At 33.9% G+C, this 16,918-nt stretch overlaps 1 protein-coding gene across 7 annotated transcripts in view; it reads right to left on the reverse strand.

The window, feature by feature from the left end:
- The window catches only part of spire1a (spire-type actin nucleation factor 1a), a 55,783-nt gene that overhangs the window by 18,705 nt on the left and 20,160 nt on the right, over positions 1 to 16,918 (reverse strand). For 6 of the 7 annotated variants that reach the window (XM_067412069.1, XM_067412067.1, XM_067412064.1 and 3 more), the window contains exons 3-4: positions 9,358 to 9,591; positions 4,412 to 4,537 (exon numbers count right to left, since the gene is read on the reverse strand). In XM_067412069.1, coding sequence (XP_067268170.1) covers positions 4,412 to 4,537; positions 9,358 to 9,591 — 360 coding nt within the window. Of the gene's footprint in view, positions 1 to 4,411; positions 4,538 to 9,357; positions 9,592 to 14,219; positions 15,051 to 16,918 lie in introns of those variants that run through there. The other variant, XM_067412068.1, reaches the window with a different exon arrangement.

The following is a 16,918-nucleotide window of genomic DNA, read 5'->3' on the forward strand; positions in this document are numbered from 1 at the left end:
AAAAAGGTTTAAAGTTTAGTAAACTTTATCCCAGAATGTGTTTGTTTTGAGTGGTTTGAGATTTACCATGACAGAACAAAATGTGATTGTGTATGATTAAAATTTTTCGGCATAGCCTTCGAATTATGTAAGCCAGGCTTATGGTCAGAACAATAAATCATTCTTTTTGCTGCCGCTTGGATTGCTTATTAAATTCCTTCTGTGAGTTTGCAGTCTTTCCACCTCAGAAGAACTCAAAGCAGAAGTGTGCGCCCCCTCTGGGGTTTACTCAGCCCTGACGCGGATTTAGCATGAATGAACACAAACACACAGACAGAGCTAATATCTGAACAGAAAGAGTTGGATCTCTTAAAATCAAACACAACTGTGATGCATCACAAAACACAAACCAAAAAGGAGCCATTTATTCATGCATAAGAAAGAAAAAGAAACAGACAGAGAAAAAAGCTCTGAATCATCAGAGCGAGACTATTTCTGTCAATCTAGCTGAGATCAAAAGAACCACAAGGCTGATTCTGCCTGTTTCCGCCCTTTTCCACTTGCTCCCTACACTCCTCTTCTTCTCTAAAGCAGGAGTGCTCACTAAATCCAGCTCCTACAAATCTACTATGGTGCAGCGTTTAGTTCAAAACTTGATCGAACACATCTGCCAGTAATATTCAACTGAGCAATTGATCTGGGCTGCAAAGTAATTCTCATTATTAATCACAAGCAGTATGCAATTTATTAATGTCATTTCACACTTTTGATGAACTTCACTATTATAAAATGTGAAAATCAGTAGTATTAGGATTGAGTAGGTGTGTACCTTTTACAAGAAAATACTATTTCAGTCTTTCTACTTTAAAATGTCATGTTTTTACTTGTCAATTCTTTGTAATTATTTGTGAAATTTACTAGCAATTTCTGAGTGAAAATTGTTTCAGCACCAGATTTTGTCAGTGTATGTAAGTGTTAACATCTATAACACCTAGCTTAATTCTTTATACTTTACTTTTAGGTTCATACATTGAAAAAACTTCTGCTGCGGTTTCGGCCTTGACATTTTTGATAATGAGAAAAAAAAGACGGAAAATCACCACAAACTCTTTCTGTAGTTTAAGAGGTTGTGGGAATAGACACTTTGAACATTTAATTTAGTGTAGTTCGGGGATCATTTATTGTTTCTAGTGGATTTTCAATGATTCAATGACAGCATGTGAAATGGGCCCTGGATTAGCTGTTTAAGATGTGTTTGACTAGACTAAATTCTGGTTCAGGATTGAGTAGCCCTGCTCTGTCTGATAACTGCTCCTGTTTCACTTGCGACCCACCAACATGTGACCTCCACCCAGTGCCACTTGGTGTTGGTGGATTAGGTCTTCAGCTCAGTCAGGAGCTATAGCAAATAGGTTAATGCAAACTAATGCCTTTGAGAGAATGAACACATTCAGTGGGATAAGGCTGTTACATATTCACATGCCACTTGATTATGTTACAGTTTAAACAACCATGCTCAGTCAGCTGGTTCTAAAACTTACTAAACAGACTAACACCAACCAGTCTCAGACCAGCACTGCTTCTCACCCAAACATCAAATAAATCAAATGATCAAACAATCTAAAAATACATATTTGAACACTGGGATCAGGAAACCAAAACACAAACTAAATTACAATTCTGTCGAATCATGAATTTCATAATAGCAAAGAATGTGTGCTCACTGTAGGACAGGAGAGATTGAGACAGAGATGCACTTCCTCCGCTTAGATCAATAAGAGACCTCTACATAAAAAAAATAATTCATAAACTTAATTAAAAAAAAACTTTACAGCCATGACTGAAGTAGAACAAATAAAGATAATACTATCAGAGGGACAGAGAGACGAGATATGTGTGGATGCGCAACAACCTCAGAGAGCCGGTGAATGTGTGTAATGTGTATAAGCACAGTGACCCTCAGAATGTGTGTGTTTGTACTGTATATAACACTGACTGTGGTATCAAATGTTCACACGTTCTTATTTGTTACACTAAGTTATGATATAATATTTTCTTCTAATATTTAGAGATATATATTATATATATATATATATATATATATATATATATATATATATATATATATATATATATATATATATATATATATATATATATATATATATATATATATATATATATATATATATATATATATATATATATATATATATATATATATATATATATATATATATATATATATATATATATATATATATATATATATATATATATATATATATATATAATATATATATAATATATATATATATATATATATATATATATATATATATATATATATATATATATAATATATAATATATAATATATATAATATATATATATATATATATATATATATATATATATATATATATATATATATATATAGCCAATAAAGCAAAACTTAATTGAATTGAGAGATACACATTAGCTGCGTCCCAATTCAGAGGCTGCATACTTCAAAGGACTCAGACTTCAAAAGGTCAAAGGTGAAGGTCAGAGTGAACATTGTTAAATGGGACAGTCTAGCCTAGGAAGGACTGTTCTTGTTGCCTAACAACTGTGACAGCTGCCATTGATGAGCGGCAGTAACGTTTGCACTGGCCTGAAAACAAAACAGGGTTCAAAACTTGTCTAAATATGTTTACTGTGTCCGTTTATGAACATAAAGCGTATAAACTATATAACATCGCATCTTGGTAAGATATAAGTCAATATTTGAACATATATTATATATATTGAACATATATATAAATAAAACATTAGATACATTATTATTTCAGTAATTTGAAACCCAATACTTGGATTTAAAAGTGTAATCCGGCAATTTCTCTCCAAAAAAAATTATCTCGGAGCTGGCACACAATGAATTCTGGGATAGGATGTGAAGGATCAATCCATTGTATCCTTCATTGCCAGGAAAACAAAGGATGTACTTTGAGGCCACATTTAAAGGAGACTTTAAATTGGGACAGCCTTCGTAGCACCACGGCGAAATGCGGCCTTTGAAGGATGCAGCCTCTGAATTGGGATGCAGCTTAAATGGACAAACATATTGGGACAAACCTCTTAATTATTGAACTCAGACCCACAGGTGTATAAAATCAAGCACAAAGCCATGCAGTCTGCATTTACAAACATTTGTGAAAAAATTAGTTGTTCTGAAGAGCTTAATGAATTCAAGTGTGGTACTGTCATAGGATGCCAGTTCATGAACAAGTCAGTTCATGAAATTTCATCCCTGCTAGATATTCCACGGTCAACTGTAAGTGGTTTTATTGGAAAGTGGAAACATTTCCATTTTATTGGAAAGTGGAACAGCAGCAACTCAGCCACGGAGCAGAAGGCTACTTAAAATCACAGACTGGGGTCATCGAGAGCTGAGGCGCATGATGAGTAAGAGTCGCCAACGCTCTGCGGATTCAATACCTGAAGAGTTCCAAACTTCCACTGGCATTGAAATTAACAAAAAAAACCTGCCTGACTAAATTGTGCCAACTGTAAAGTTTGGTTAAGGAGGGATAATGATATTGTGCTGTTTTTTCAGGGGTTGGGCTATAGGCCCCTTACTTCCAGTTATAGGAAATCTTAACACTTCAGCAAACAAGGACATTTTGGACAATGCTATACTTAGTGGGAACAGTTTGGGTTAAGCTCTTTTCTATTCCAGCATGACTGTGCCCCAGTGAACAAAGCAATGTCCATAAAGACATGGTTGGATGAGTTTGGTGTGGAAGAAATTGACTGGCCTGACTTCAACCCCATCAAACACCTTTGGGATGAACTGGAATGGAGATTTTGAGCCAGGCCTTCTCCTCCAACATCAATGCCTGATCTCACAAATGCTCTACAGGATGAATAGGCATAGAAATTCCCACATAAACACTCCAAAATCACTCCAAAAAGCCTTCCCAAAACAGTGGAAGCTGTTACAGCTGCAAAGGGGGGACCAGAAATTGAGTAAAATAAAAAAAACACTTTTTCAGTGCATCAATTTGTTAGGTAATATTGTACTAAAGCATTGTTGGTTTCAATCCACCTCCACAGTCCTCGGCATGTTTATGAGTCATTTGTGCTGTCAGCCCACTCACCCAATTCTATCTGATAAACAGCCTCATGAGGCTTTCAGTACTGTATGTTATTACGGCTGTTTTGATTTTCACCCTGTCACATCAATATTGTTGTAAGACACGGACCCTTTCATTTGTTTTGGCTTTGATTTTTGGCATAAATTACACAGAATTGAGAACATAGCTCTTCAGCTAAAAAAAAAAATATTTATTTATTAATTCTGATTAAAAAAAAAACTTCATCAAAAAGTTCAATTTGGACCCACACATAAATAACTGAGAAGATATAAGTGTTATATGAGGGTCATTACCTCTTTGGCACACTTGATCTTCTCCAAGAAGGTGCGTAGCTCCTTGGTCTCTGCGTACAGGGCTCGACATACAGCTTGGTAGTGGTTGGGAGCATCCGATGGGCTGGGGAGATGAGACGTGCAGAGCTGGAGAGAAGAAAACAGCATTAGAGCTGGAATTCCCAAACATTGTGAGCTGAACCTCTGAAATTTTAAGCAATTTAAATTTTAAAATTATTTTATTACCAATATTTAAAGTGTTTTATTTAGATTGCTTTTATTTCAAAAGTATCTATTTCTTAAAACATTTTTATTATTTAATTAATTATTTGTTTTTCATCTACTCACAAACCATTTATTTGAGTACCATTTTAGAATACCATTTATTTGTTTGATCAACCATCAAATGACCTGGGGCCTACACCATTAAGCTGGTTTAGCTGGCTAGCCAGGTAAGTTTCAGATTAGTTTGCACCAATCCTGGGTTTTAGGTACCATGAAAGTAACTTGACTTTTAGCGGTGTTCATCGCCATAGTAACTTACGCTCCATGGCTATGTTCTGGGTTAGAGATCTCAAACCGAAATTGGACCAATCAGATGTAAGCTAAGTGATACTGACACACCCAACACAATAAAGTCACTCCCCCAGTTTCTCTTCCTCCAAATTAAAGGGCACTCTATAGTAAAAACAAATATTTAATGATGAAATTGTCTGGTTTTAATGATAATATAATTTCTATATGATTTGTATAATTATATGATCTATATTTTTATTAATCCATTACACACACGCAAGTTTAGTTTAACAGTTTTTATTAAGCACTTACTTTCAATGAATAGTAATATTTTATATATATTATAAATAAGGTGTAAATATACTCTTTAAATATGACTACATGTGACCTTGTAAGTCTCTATTGCTATATGTTATCAATTATATAAACTAACTTCACAACTTTCACTTGAACTGATAGAGAAAGATTATTTCTTTTATTTGTCCTCTTTCACAGACAAGTATTTTCCATTAGTGTAAATGCATTTAAATTCTTCATTTTCAGCAAAATAGTTTTCTCTCGCGAGAAGTGAATCACAGTTTGTTTCTGTTGCAAGGCATGTGATTGGCTGCTGCCACTGATGTCACAGATTTATGTGCACGCGCTCCACAAACTCAGGATCAAAGCCTGAGTTGACAGAGAAAGTTGATGATCAGCATCATAGTACCAACAAAGCCGGATTGGAGTGGTTTGGTTTTGTCAACTCGAAACTAATCCTATAACCCTGAGTTTGTTAATCTACCATCATGGTACAGGCCCCAGATGTTGAGATGTTATTGTCCCTTGGATTGAGACCAAACAAGTAAGTTAATTATTGCTAATTAAACAAGCAATGTAATTATTCCCCATTTGAATGTTGCTATATTATATATAATGTACACAAAAATGCTCCCAAACATTCCACCTCTTTGCCCCATTCACAAGCAAATTGGTTAGAGTACGACCACAAATCTTTAGTAATTGCTCTGTTTGTCAAGACGTGTCTTTCCTAAAATAGTTCACTTGGTTTCAGAGAAGAGAAGTGCATTTTAAGGTCAACGAATGTCGTCTCCAACTATGTCTGATAAGTTAATCCTTGCATCTCTTACAGACTTTAAGAAAATCATCTTCTGGATCAGTCTAATAATTTAATCCTGGCATTACACATTATGTTTTGGCACATAGCTGAGAGCCAAACCCAAAGCTTGCATGCCTAGCAGGTCAAAAACACAGGCCCATTTAAAGTTCAGTGTCCCAGGTATAATAGTTTGAGCATGACAAGCATTTTAAATACACAATTAATCTGACTAAAGACACCTCCAACCGGCTAAATGACATTTTTCCCCACACCTTCCCTTGAGCTCTGCCCTCTTCAGGAATGTCTTACACAGTATAGATTCACCGTCTCCATGACGTGTTTTTACGCTCAATGAGAATACTGACTACGCCAAGGGAAAGTGAATACAACCTGGGGGAAAAGAAAAACCTGCTAGACCTGACAGGAGGGAGATAAGAAGTGAAAATAGACAAAAATGGAAAATCATTTGTGTAGGAAGTCCAATTACTTTCCCATTCCAAACGAATGGGCTGAGATGATGAAAGAGGCACGTCTCAACGGTAGTACATTATCTTCTTCTCTTCCTCTTTGTGTTTTTGTAAACCTTTCTCTGTCTAAATACAGAATTTAAAAGGTTTCACCAGGCAGAGTATAAATAAAGACAGTCAGCTTTGAGAAATCTAATGTCATGGTTCGTTTCTGTGCTCGACCTCACCACTAAAGTCAGAGACTGAAAAGAAGGCATGGAAGGACAGACATTATCTAAGTAGTCCTGAAAAGGCCCTGCAGAATAATGCAGAACGTACTGTGACGCAAACTGACCAATACCAGATGCATGTTTGTTTGTTTATCACTCCATGGGTTTTTTCATGGGTAATAAGTTAAAGGTATCGCTTATTACGATGTTAATTCATGCTAAAGCTTGTATCGGTGTGTACACAGTCTGGACATATTCTTTCTTTCCACAGTTCGTAAAGAGTTTCTCCATTAGTGTATTGATAAATATGACTGTAATTTTAAAGAACTGCTGCTAAGTGTCTAAAGGCTTTTATGGAGTCCCAGGGTAATGTGTTACTGGAGTGGGCCGGAGGGAGCAGCAAAATGAATACCAGCTGAGAGAGTAAATAACACTCATACAGATCAATCCAACTCAGGATCTACAAGGAAGACCTTGCTTCCCAAGATCTACAAGGGGGGAAAACTGGACTTTTTTATTTATTTAAAAATATTTAAAAATTCGATATGGATAATATGCTATAAATTATATTTAATTAAAAATCTTAAGAGTAAAAATAATTAACTCTTTCCTTGCCATCGTTTTTTTTTTTTTGATCCCTTTAATATTTTGTTGTATGAATATCTGAACATACAATATATCAGAAGAAAGAACAGAGCCTCTGATTAAACAACAACAACCATTTTATTCTAGCTTCATGTATTTTTTTTTATATAAAACGGTTAGTTCCTGTCCTTGATTCTGATTATAAATCGCTGTGTTTTATCAAAGTCCCTTTAAGACAAGTCATTTCACTCGGCGGCCATCTTTGAAACGCCTCTTGGGCATCCTGGGTATCATGCCCTATCTCTTTGAATGGGGAAACATCAAATTCTCCAAAACCGTTCGCCAACCTTACGATTACATTTCATATTTGAAATCACCAATGAAATCTGACAACAGCTGTCTTATAAATGTTTTATCCAAAAGCTCGAATCATGACAAAAAAACTGTATTTTTTAGGCTGGATCAAGCTAATGCGCATGCGCAGACCTAAATGCGCATCTCTTGCCATGTTTCTGAGGCGCGCGTCTGACTGTTTCTATAGAAACCGGTGCTTCTAACGGCTGCTGCAGTGACGCGATGACTTTACCAGTCGGCGATTGGCTCTTATTTAGAAGGCGGGACTTATTCCGCCACATTGCGCGTTACACTTTATCCCATTCAAAACAATACGAGTGACACATCTTGTGTTATTCTATAGTCTTTGGTTTTATTCATGATAAAACACGGCTATGACAGTTTCACCCAACGGTTCTGTGTATCACTACACAACACTCTTAGCAACCACACTTAGCAACGTAAACGGTTTGTTCTCAGTTGATATTGTTCATTGAAGCTTACTGTATTCTGTAGAAGAATATTGTGAGAAAGAGATCGAGTGAGCGAGTTTATTACTTGCATTCAGATTTAGCATTTTCCATCAGTACAATGTTCATAATTAAAAAATCGGTTTAAATGTCTGATGTATTATCCTGTCCTTTTAACAGTTAAGGGGTTTTCCCATGACTGACAGCGCTAGTCAAAGCATTTTTCAGTTGCGTCTTGTTCCGTGTTTGCAACAATTCAGTCTTTTCAATGTAAAAGTCTTCGGTACTGACTGACACACTCATAAAGACAGTCTTTGCCGTCATCTAATGGCGTAGTAATGTAACTTCTGTTGCTGTTCACGATCGGACTATTATTTTTAAGGAAGAGTTTACTTCATGAAAGTTGCTTTGTTACATATTTTTGGCTTTAATATTTGTGTTGTGTGGTAACCGTTTTATAAAAACAATAAGGTACACAAGGCAGCCTTATTGGCTGAAGGGGTTAACAACAAGAACGAACATTTCGAACAAAATCAGGCCAAAATGAAGTTTGTTTTGGGAGTTTGCAACAGCTTGCCAAAGCAAACTCTCAGGAAAAGTTTGCTCCAGCTGCAAAACACCTTCGTACTACCATTGGTCCAGGATGATAACGTAATAGGAGGTGTGCGCCGAGGCTCGGCCTTCTTTCACACGGAACTCTTCTCAGACTCATTTCGTCTGTTGAAACCCTTGAGGTAAGATCTCCGCGGTTGAAAAAATGAACATATAGCTGCTTTATAGTAGAAAATGAAGTTGTGCTTCTGATTAAATGAGCCACTGATACTGTTTTTCATGTTTGATACTGTAAAGCTGCTTGCTTTTAAGCAATCTACTGAATAATATTCCATATAAATAAACGTGACGTGACTTTACTGGAGTGCTAATTTGCAGAGCTTCTGCTAACATACCCATGTTGTTATGATCAGATGCTTTTCTTATGCTTTCTATAAAAAATGCTTTTCTCCTTTTTGTTGTGTTTATTTTGTTCCTGAGAGGAAAGTGCACAGCACATATTTACATATTCATCTGCTCTCAGCAGACGTGATGGCATCAGATGTTCGTAGACGGCATCAGATGTTCGATAACAGTATATTACTGCTCACGAAAAAGAACTTCACTGTGAGTCGGGGAAAGAGATTATTTTAAAAATTATTGTTTTTTGTATATTCTGGATGGATGGATTTTAATAAAATTATGATAAAATTCATTATGACCCATATAACCCAATGTAAAATGATCTATCAATACTTACAGAAATAATGTCACGGTAGCCACGAATGTTGGAGACTTCTGCAGGTTCTTCCTCTCCCTCATCCTCTTCTTCTGTTGCCTCATATCCCTCATCAGGACAGTCTGTTTCTGTGTCTGCCATGTTGGTCATGAGGTCAATGAGCTGCTCCAGAGGAGGGCTGAGTTCTCTCTCCTCATGCTCCTTCAGGCCGTAATCCAAAGCCTTGTAGATCATTATACCCAGAGACTCTATGATCTGCAACACATACAGTCACATTCATCACAAATTACTGAATAAATAACCATAAAGTCATGACATCAGAAGCAACACGTGCTATGACCTCTATTTTACAACCCATATCATGACCACTGATAAAAGGCATCAGAGACTAGCTCAAGAGAAAGAGAGAGTCAACAAACTCTTGGATAAGCCTCATTACAGTCTTATGACTCTCAGAGGCCTGTATGGTTTAATGGAGGGGGAATTCAGACAAACGCTGGATATTTGGCTCAAATAGGGCTCGACAATAAGGCCCGGTCAGGCCAGTGCTGCATTTATGTCATCTGTTGTAAATCTGTCTTGTCAGGATACATTAATATATATATATATATATATATATATATATATATATATATATATATATATATATATATATATATATATATATATATATATATATATATATATATATATATATATATATATATATATATATATATATATATATATATATATATATATATATATATATATATATATATATATATATATATATATATATATATATATATATATATATATATATATATATATATATATATATATATATATATATATATATATATATATATATATATATATATATATATATAATATATAATATATATATATATAATATATATATATAATATATATTATATATATATATATATATATATATATATATATATATTATTAAACAAACAATTTTTTGCAAAAATTTTTTTAATTAAATATAATTATTTTAATGAATGTCAACTGATGAATTATTAATAATAAATATTTGTATGGAAAATAACAGGAATATTTTCATCTTGACACTTTATAAAAAAAAATTCTCAAAAATAGCAATAATATTTATTATCCCTTATCAGTTATTTATGCTTTGCAATTTTTTTTGGTTGTAAATTTATCTCATTAAGAAATATTACAATTATAATAACTGTACATTTATTAAATAATGTTGGACATTTCATATTTATTTATGTATTCATTTTAAAATAATCTTGACACTTTATATAAAAATAATATAATATATTATTATATAATAAATTTTATATTTAATATATTATTAGTGTTGAGGAAATTTAATTGTTTACATTAATATTTGTTCATTCTTTCATTCATTCATTCATTCATTCATTCATTCATTCATTCATTCATTCATTCATTCATTCATTCATTCATTCATTCATATTGAATCATATTCAGACAAATTATATAAAAAGTTTCTAAAAAAACAGCAGCAATTTTTAATTTGTGTAAAAATGAATACCTTTCTGTGAATCACATTTCCATGTGCCTGACTGTTTCTATGGACACAAAGATCCCCTGTTATAATATGAGCCATCAAGGAGTTGATTGACCGGCCTAGTGTTGTTTGTACCAGTTCAATTCAATAATGTCAGAGTAAGTTCAGGCAACAGAAACTGATGTACTCGCGAGACAACTGAAAATCAGCCTGGGAATCATAGAAGCTTGGGTTCACATCAGGAGACAGTCATGACCCAACAGCCAACAAGCGATCAATTAAACTAATACCTAACTAATACAATTGAGCTGCAAGAACAGCTCATGCAGAGCAAATTATATTATGCAATTACTGACAGAGTGGTAAAACCAACTATTTTGCCAATCATGCCATCATGCAAAAGTTTGGCAAACATCTCTGAACAACAAGATCGTCTGATAACTTCCAAACTAATTCAGATAAGGAAGAATACTAGATAATACATAGATAATGTAGATAAAGATTTGTTCTCAACCCTAGGTCAATAAATAAAACAAAACATGTAATAGAGAATTAACTATGTTTATAAAGGGGCTTATGTGAAACACCTTATCAGCGAGAAGATAAAAACCAACATAATTATTGTTATGTAAGAGAGCGCTCAAACAGATGGAGGCTTTACCACTGGGCATCATATCTCCTAAATATTTCACCACTTCCACCACTGATGAACAAACCAAGACTCAGAGCAGCTCATCTCTCTATCAATATTGACACACTTCCAGGCGTGGATTTGCTGTAGTTCATACCTGCTAATAACATGCTGTGTTCCAGACGTTAATCCTTGTCATGAGGAAAACAAATATTATAAGTGTCCTGCTCTTATGTAATCTAATCCTCAATGTACAGTAATACACAAGCGCTCAGTACATGATTCAGACCTGAGAGCCACCATCAAGTCTACCCTGCGTGGGACTGCAAACACAGAATGGGCCCTAAACAGTGTAACAGCCAAGGATTAATTTATTACTAGCAGACTTGTTTGTAACACTTAAATGCTAGGAGTGGACAGTATAAAAGAATTCTCATATCTGGCTATGAGTAATTTTATTTCACTGTGGTCCGTCATGTTATAAACGGGGATTAATCTAGATTACAATTCTGGTTAATACAGATGATAACTATAATTATAATTGCTATAAAATTGTATACTATTTTGTAAAATTAAAAATAAAACGTTAAAACATTTAAAGGTGCCATCGAATGTTTTTTTACATGCCTAAGGTGTCCCCTGAATGTTTCTGTGAAGTTTCCGCTCAAAATACCCCATAGATTTTTCATTTTCAGAATTCATTTTTTTAACTGCCTATTTTAGGGCATAATTAGAAATGCACCGATTCAGGTTGCGGCCCCTTTAAATAGTGCACTTTCCGCCCCCGGAGCTCGCGCTTGCCTTAAACAGTGCATAAACAAAGTTTACACAGCTAATATAACCCTCAAAATGGATCTTTACAAAGTGTTCGTCATGCATGCTGCAGGCATGCGTCGGATTATGTGAGTATTGTATTTATTTGGATGTTTACATTTGATTCTGAATGAATTTGAGGCTGTGATCCATGGCTAACGGCTAATGCTACACTGTTGGAGAGATTTATAAAGAATGAAGTTGTGTTTATGAATTATACAGACTGTAAGTGTTTAATAATGAAAATAACGACGGCTCTTGTCTCTGTAAATACAGTAATAAACGATGGTAACTTTAACCACATTTAACAGTACATTAGCAACATGCTAACAAAACATTTAGAAAGACAATTTACAAATATCACTAAAAATATCATGCTATCATTGATCATGTCAGTTATTATTGCTCCATCTGCCATTTTTCGCCATTGTCCTTGCCTGCTTACCTAGTCTGATGATTCTGTGCCAGTTAATACTGACTGCCCTTGTGTAATGCTTTGAACATGGGCTGGCATATGCAAATATTGGGGGCTTACATATTAATGATCCCGACTGTTACGTAACAGTCGGTGTTATGTTAAGGTTCGCCTGTTCTTCTGAGGTCTTTTAAACAAATGAAATTTATATAAGAAGGAGGAAACAATGGAGTTTGAGACTTACTGTATGTCATTTCCATGTACAGAACTCTTGTTATTCAACTATGCCGAGGTAAATTCAATTTTTAATTCTAGGGCACCTTTAAAAAAAGACAAATATTCAATTTGAGACTTGCTAAAGATTACATTTAAAGCCGGGTGCATACTGTGCGATTTATAATAGTCCTTTACAATTGTTGCTTGTCCGACTGTACGAACATGATCCTCATGTCACACTATGGGATCTCAGCCGTCATTTATGTCAGACTGTACGTTAAAAATGGATGCGCACATGAAAACTCGTCCGAAGTTTTACATCATCAACCCAAACACGTTCGGTGACTGTGAGCTGCATTACACACGGGACTGAAACGTGGCTAACAAAGACATCTCTAACGTTAATTTTGATCACGGCTTGTCTTGAAAAACAAAGACAATTTGACGTTTGTCGTAGGAGAAGTCACTGCCAGAATCATCGGGGGTAAAAATTCGATCACAACAGTCATTAATCGGCTGTCGGTGAACATGTCAAATTAGCGATCAAAGACTACAGATTTCAGCCTAGGATTACAGGAATCTTTTAGGATTCTCAAAATTTGTCTCAGACGACCAGATAGTGGCCAAAATCGCACAGTGTGCACCCGACTTTAGTGTTATTAAATTATTACATTTTTAAAGGATTAAAATAGTACTTTACAACTGGCAAAACATGTTTTAAATAAAATTTGGCTGCTTATACAGTAGAAACTAGAAAGGCGAAACAAATTTGAAATTGGTGCTATTTGACTAGAGAAAACAGAGGGAAAAAAATAGAAAATTTTTGCCAAATAGATTGGAAAACTTCAACACCCATAATGCACTGGGCATGCTGAGTTACACCTGAGTTACACATCTGGGAGAGGCAAAGCTTTTACTTAACATAAGTTCAATAAAAAGGGGAAGTCGGGCAGAGGAGTATGATTATGCAAAATGCAGCGACAGCTCATCGAGTGGCTCATCATTTATTAAGTAATGGAGAGGTTGTTTGGCACACATCAGTAACTAACAGCCCTAAAGCTGAATGTAATTGTTTTGCTTTTGTAGAGCTGCCTGTGCTGAATACACCCAGACAACAGATCCACATATGAAAGGCTTTTTTTTTTTACTTACTTGCTTCTACACACACAAACATACATATACATACATATACATAAATTACAGATGCAATTAACTTCTGAAGATTTACAAAAGCAGAATGACTGCTACTTTTTTCCTGCAGTAGTGCTAGTTTAAGGTAGTGCACGCTTTACGCTTACGTGCATGTAACTCAGAAGCAGTGGAGGGTGTGCCTGTGAGAACATCGAGTTCCTGCAGACGTCCTGAAAGAGTGGAGGAACACAGGACTATTCTCTCTGCAGTTTTCTCTCCAGGCTTGTGACTCAGAAGGAATGAGGGAAGAATAAGTGTGAGAGAGAGAGCAGTGATGGTGAAGAGGGAAAGTGACAGAAGAGAAAGCAAACATCCTGACACACTAACACATACAGGGCTATATCCAGTCAGAAGCACATGACTTGAACTAGACATGCATGATATATTTTTTATGCTGATCAGCTCTAAATCATTGTTTATTTTCTGATAGTTGAGACAATTAGTTTTATTGGCCCATATGTATATCAGATATAAAAACTGTCCCTCAAACCCCTGCAAACTCACATTGGACTGATATTTCATCTCCCTTCCTCTCTTGTGAGCTCTCTCTCTGTCTCACGCTACGCAAAACAATGAAGACAGGCTACTGTTCGCTCAGCCCAGTTCACATGACATCACTGCTCCAAGGCAAGTCCTGAGTTTAAGCTTTTCTCAAGGCCTGATTTGAGGATGAACAATATTCATAACCCTAACAATTTGATAAAATTGTTGCTCTTGTAGCTAGTTTGGTAAATTGTCTCTGTCCAATAATTATGATTAGTTTATATAAAAATACAAAATGTTAATAATTTAGTAATAACAGTCATACTAAACAGGGTGACTTATATTGCATATACTTAAAAATTATTTCTTATACATTTTATGCATTGCATATAATAAATGTTGTATATATAATATTTATATTTATATTTATTATTAATTATTAATTAATATTATTATTATCATCATTATCATTATCATTATATAATGTACTAATATGTAATAACCTCAACAACAGCAATACAATTATTACTAATTAAAAATGTATATTATTTTTAGTATTAATAATAATAATAATAAAATATGTAATAATAAAATTGTCATTTCTAACTAATTAAAAAATATTTGTATTATTGTATCATTATTATCATTATCATTATTTTTATCTTTATCTTTATCATTATTATTATCATTATTATTATCATCATTATCATCATTATTATTATTATTATTTATTATACAATGTACTAATATGTAATAACATTATTACTATTACTACTAATTAAAACAATATTTGTTATTTTTAGTATTATTAATAATAATAAGTTATTATTATTATAATAATAATAATTATTATTATATGTAATAACAACAACAACAATAAAATTATAATTTCCAACTAATTAAACAATATTTTTATTATTTTTAGTTTGAATAATAATAATAATAATAATAATAATAATAATAATAATAATAATAATAATAATATTATTATTATTATTATTATGTAATCTACTAATATGTAATAAAAAATATTATTACTAATTAAGTTTTTTTAATTATTTTAGTATTACCTTTAGTATTTAGTATTAATTCTCCTTATTATTCTTATTCTTATTATTCTTATTATTATTATATAATCTTCTAATATTTAATAACAATAAAATTCACTAATTAAAAAATATATGTATTATTATAATTATTATTGTTAATATCATTATCATCATCATCATCATCATCATCATCATCATCATCATCATTACTTTTTTTATTATTACAATTAATATTATTACTATTACTATTATTACTATTACTATTATTACTATTATTATTATTATTATTTTCCTATGGTATTATGTATATACCAGAACTACATGTGAACCTGACTAAGTAAAGCTGCAGTTCTGACTCAATTACAGAACTGAAAAGCAAGGGTTGTTTACGTATGTTCGTTAGCCAAAACAGCAGTTAAAAGTCTAATTTAGATATTTACTCTCCACACAGCCTTTTCAGTCTTTTTCAGAGAAAATCCACACACCTACTAGCAAACAACATTCTGACTGTAACAAGAGCTGTCTGTCTGTCAGACGCACACAGTTGGGTACAGCTCTGCTTAGTCTATTGAGTTAGCATGCCAGTGCTTTACACAGATGTGGGCAGCAGTCAGCTGTCCGCTGAAGCATCGGCATGTGGTTCAGCACACACACAAGCACATGATGCGTGAACCAATGTGTGCACAACCGCAATGTGTTTCTGTAACCTCTTAACAATGTGCCACAAACAAACCGCGTTCATATCCGGAATATTTCTATACTTTGTCTGAATCATTCCAGAAACGATATTAAGAGGACGTCAGCTGTGCCAAATCGTCCACAGCAGACTTAAAGCATAATCAATAGCACAGCTTGTACTGAGTCAAATCACATTATGCAAAAGGGAAGGAAGGTTTCCGGTTATTTATTTATAGACGACTGACCCTATTAAGATGGACCATCTAAACTACAGTGCAGATGAAAGACAAGATGAGACAGGCTCTTCATCACTGTTCATTCACACCAGTTGTGTCTATTCACTAGGGGGTTATTGTTCTGATCATCAGAGTGCACACTGGGAAGGGATTAACAATCAAAACACAAGATGAATTTCTTATATAGACAAAGGTGGAAACTGTTCATTAGTTCCAACCTCAGACTCATGCTATTGATTAAGACATTAAAAGGATAGTTCACCCAAAAATTAATCATTTACTCACCCTCAAGTTCCAAACCTGCATGAATTTCTCTTCTGATGAACACAAAAGAAGATATTTTGAAGAATTTCGGTAAGC

This window comes from Chanodichthys erythropterus, chromosome 15 (assembly GCF_024489055.1).
Source record: "Chanodichthys erythropterus isolate Z2021 chromosome 15, ASM2448905v1, whole genome shotgun sequence".
Classification (NCBI taxonomy): Eukaryota; Metazoa; Chordata; class Actinopteri; order Cypriniformes; family Xenocyprididae; genus Chanodichthys; species Chanodichthys erythropterus.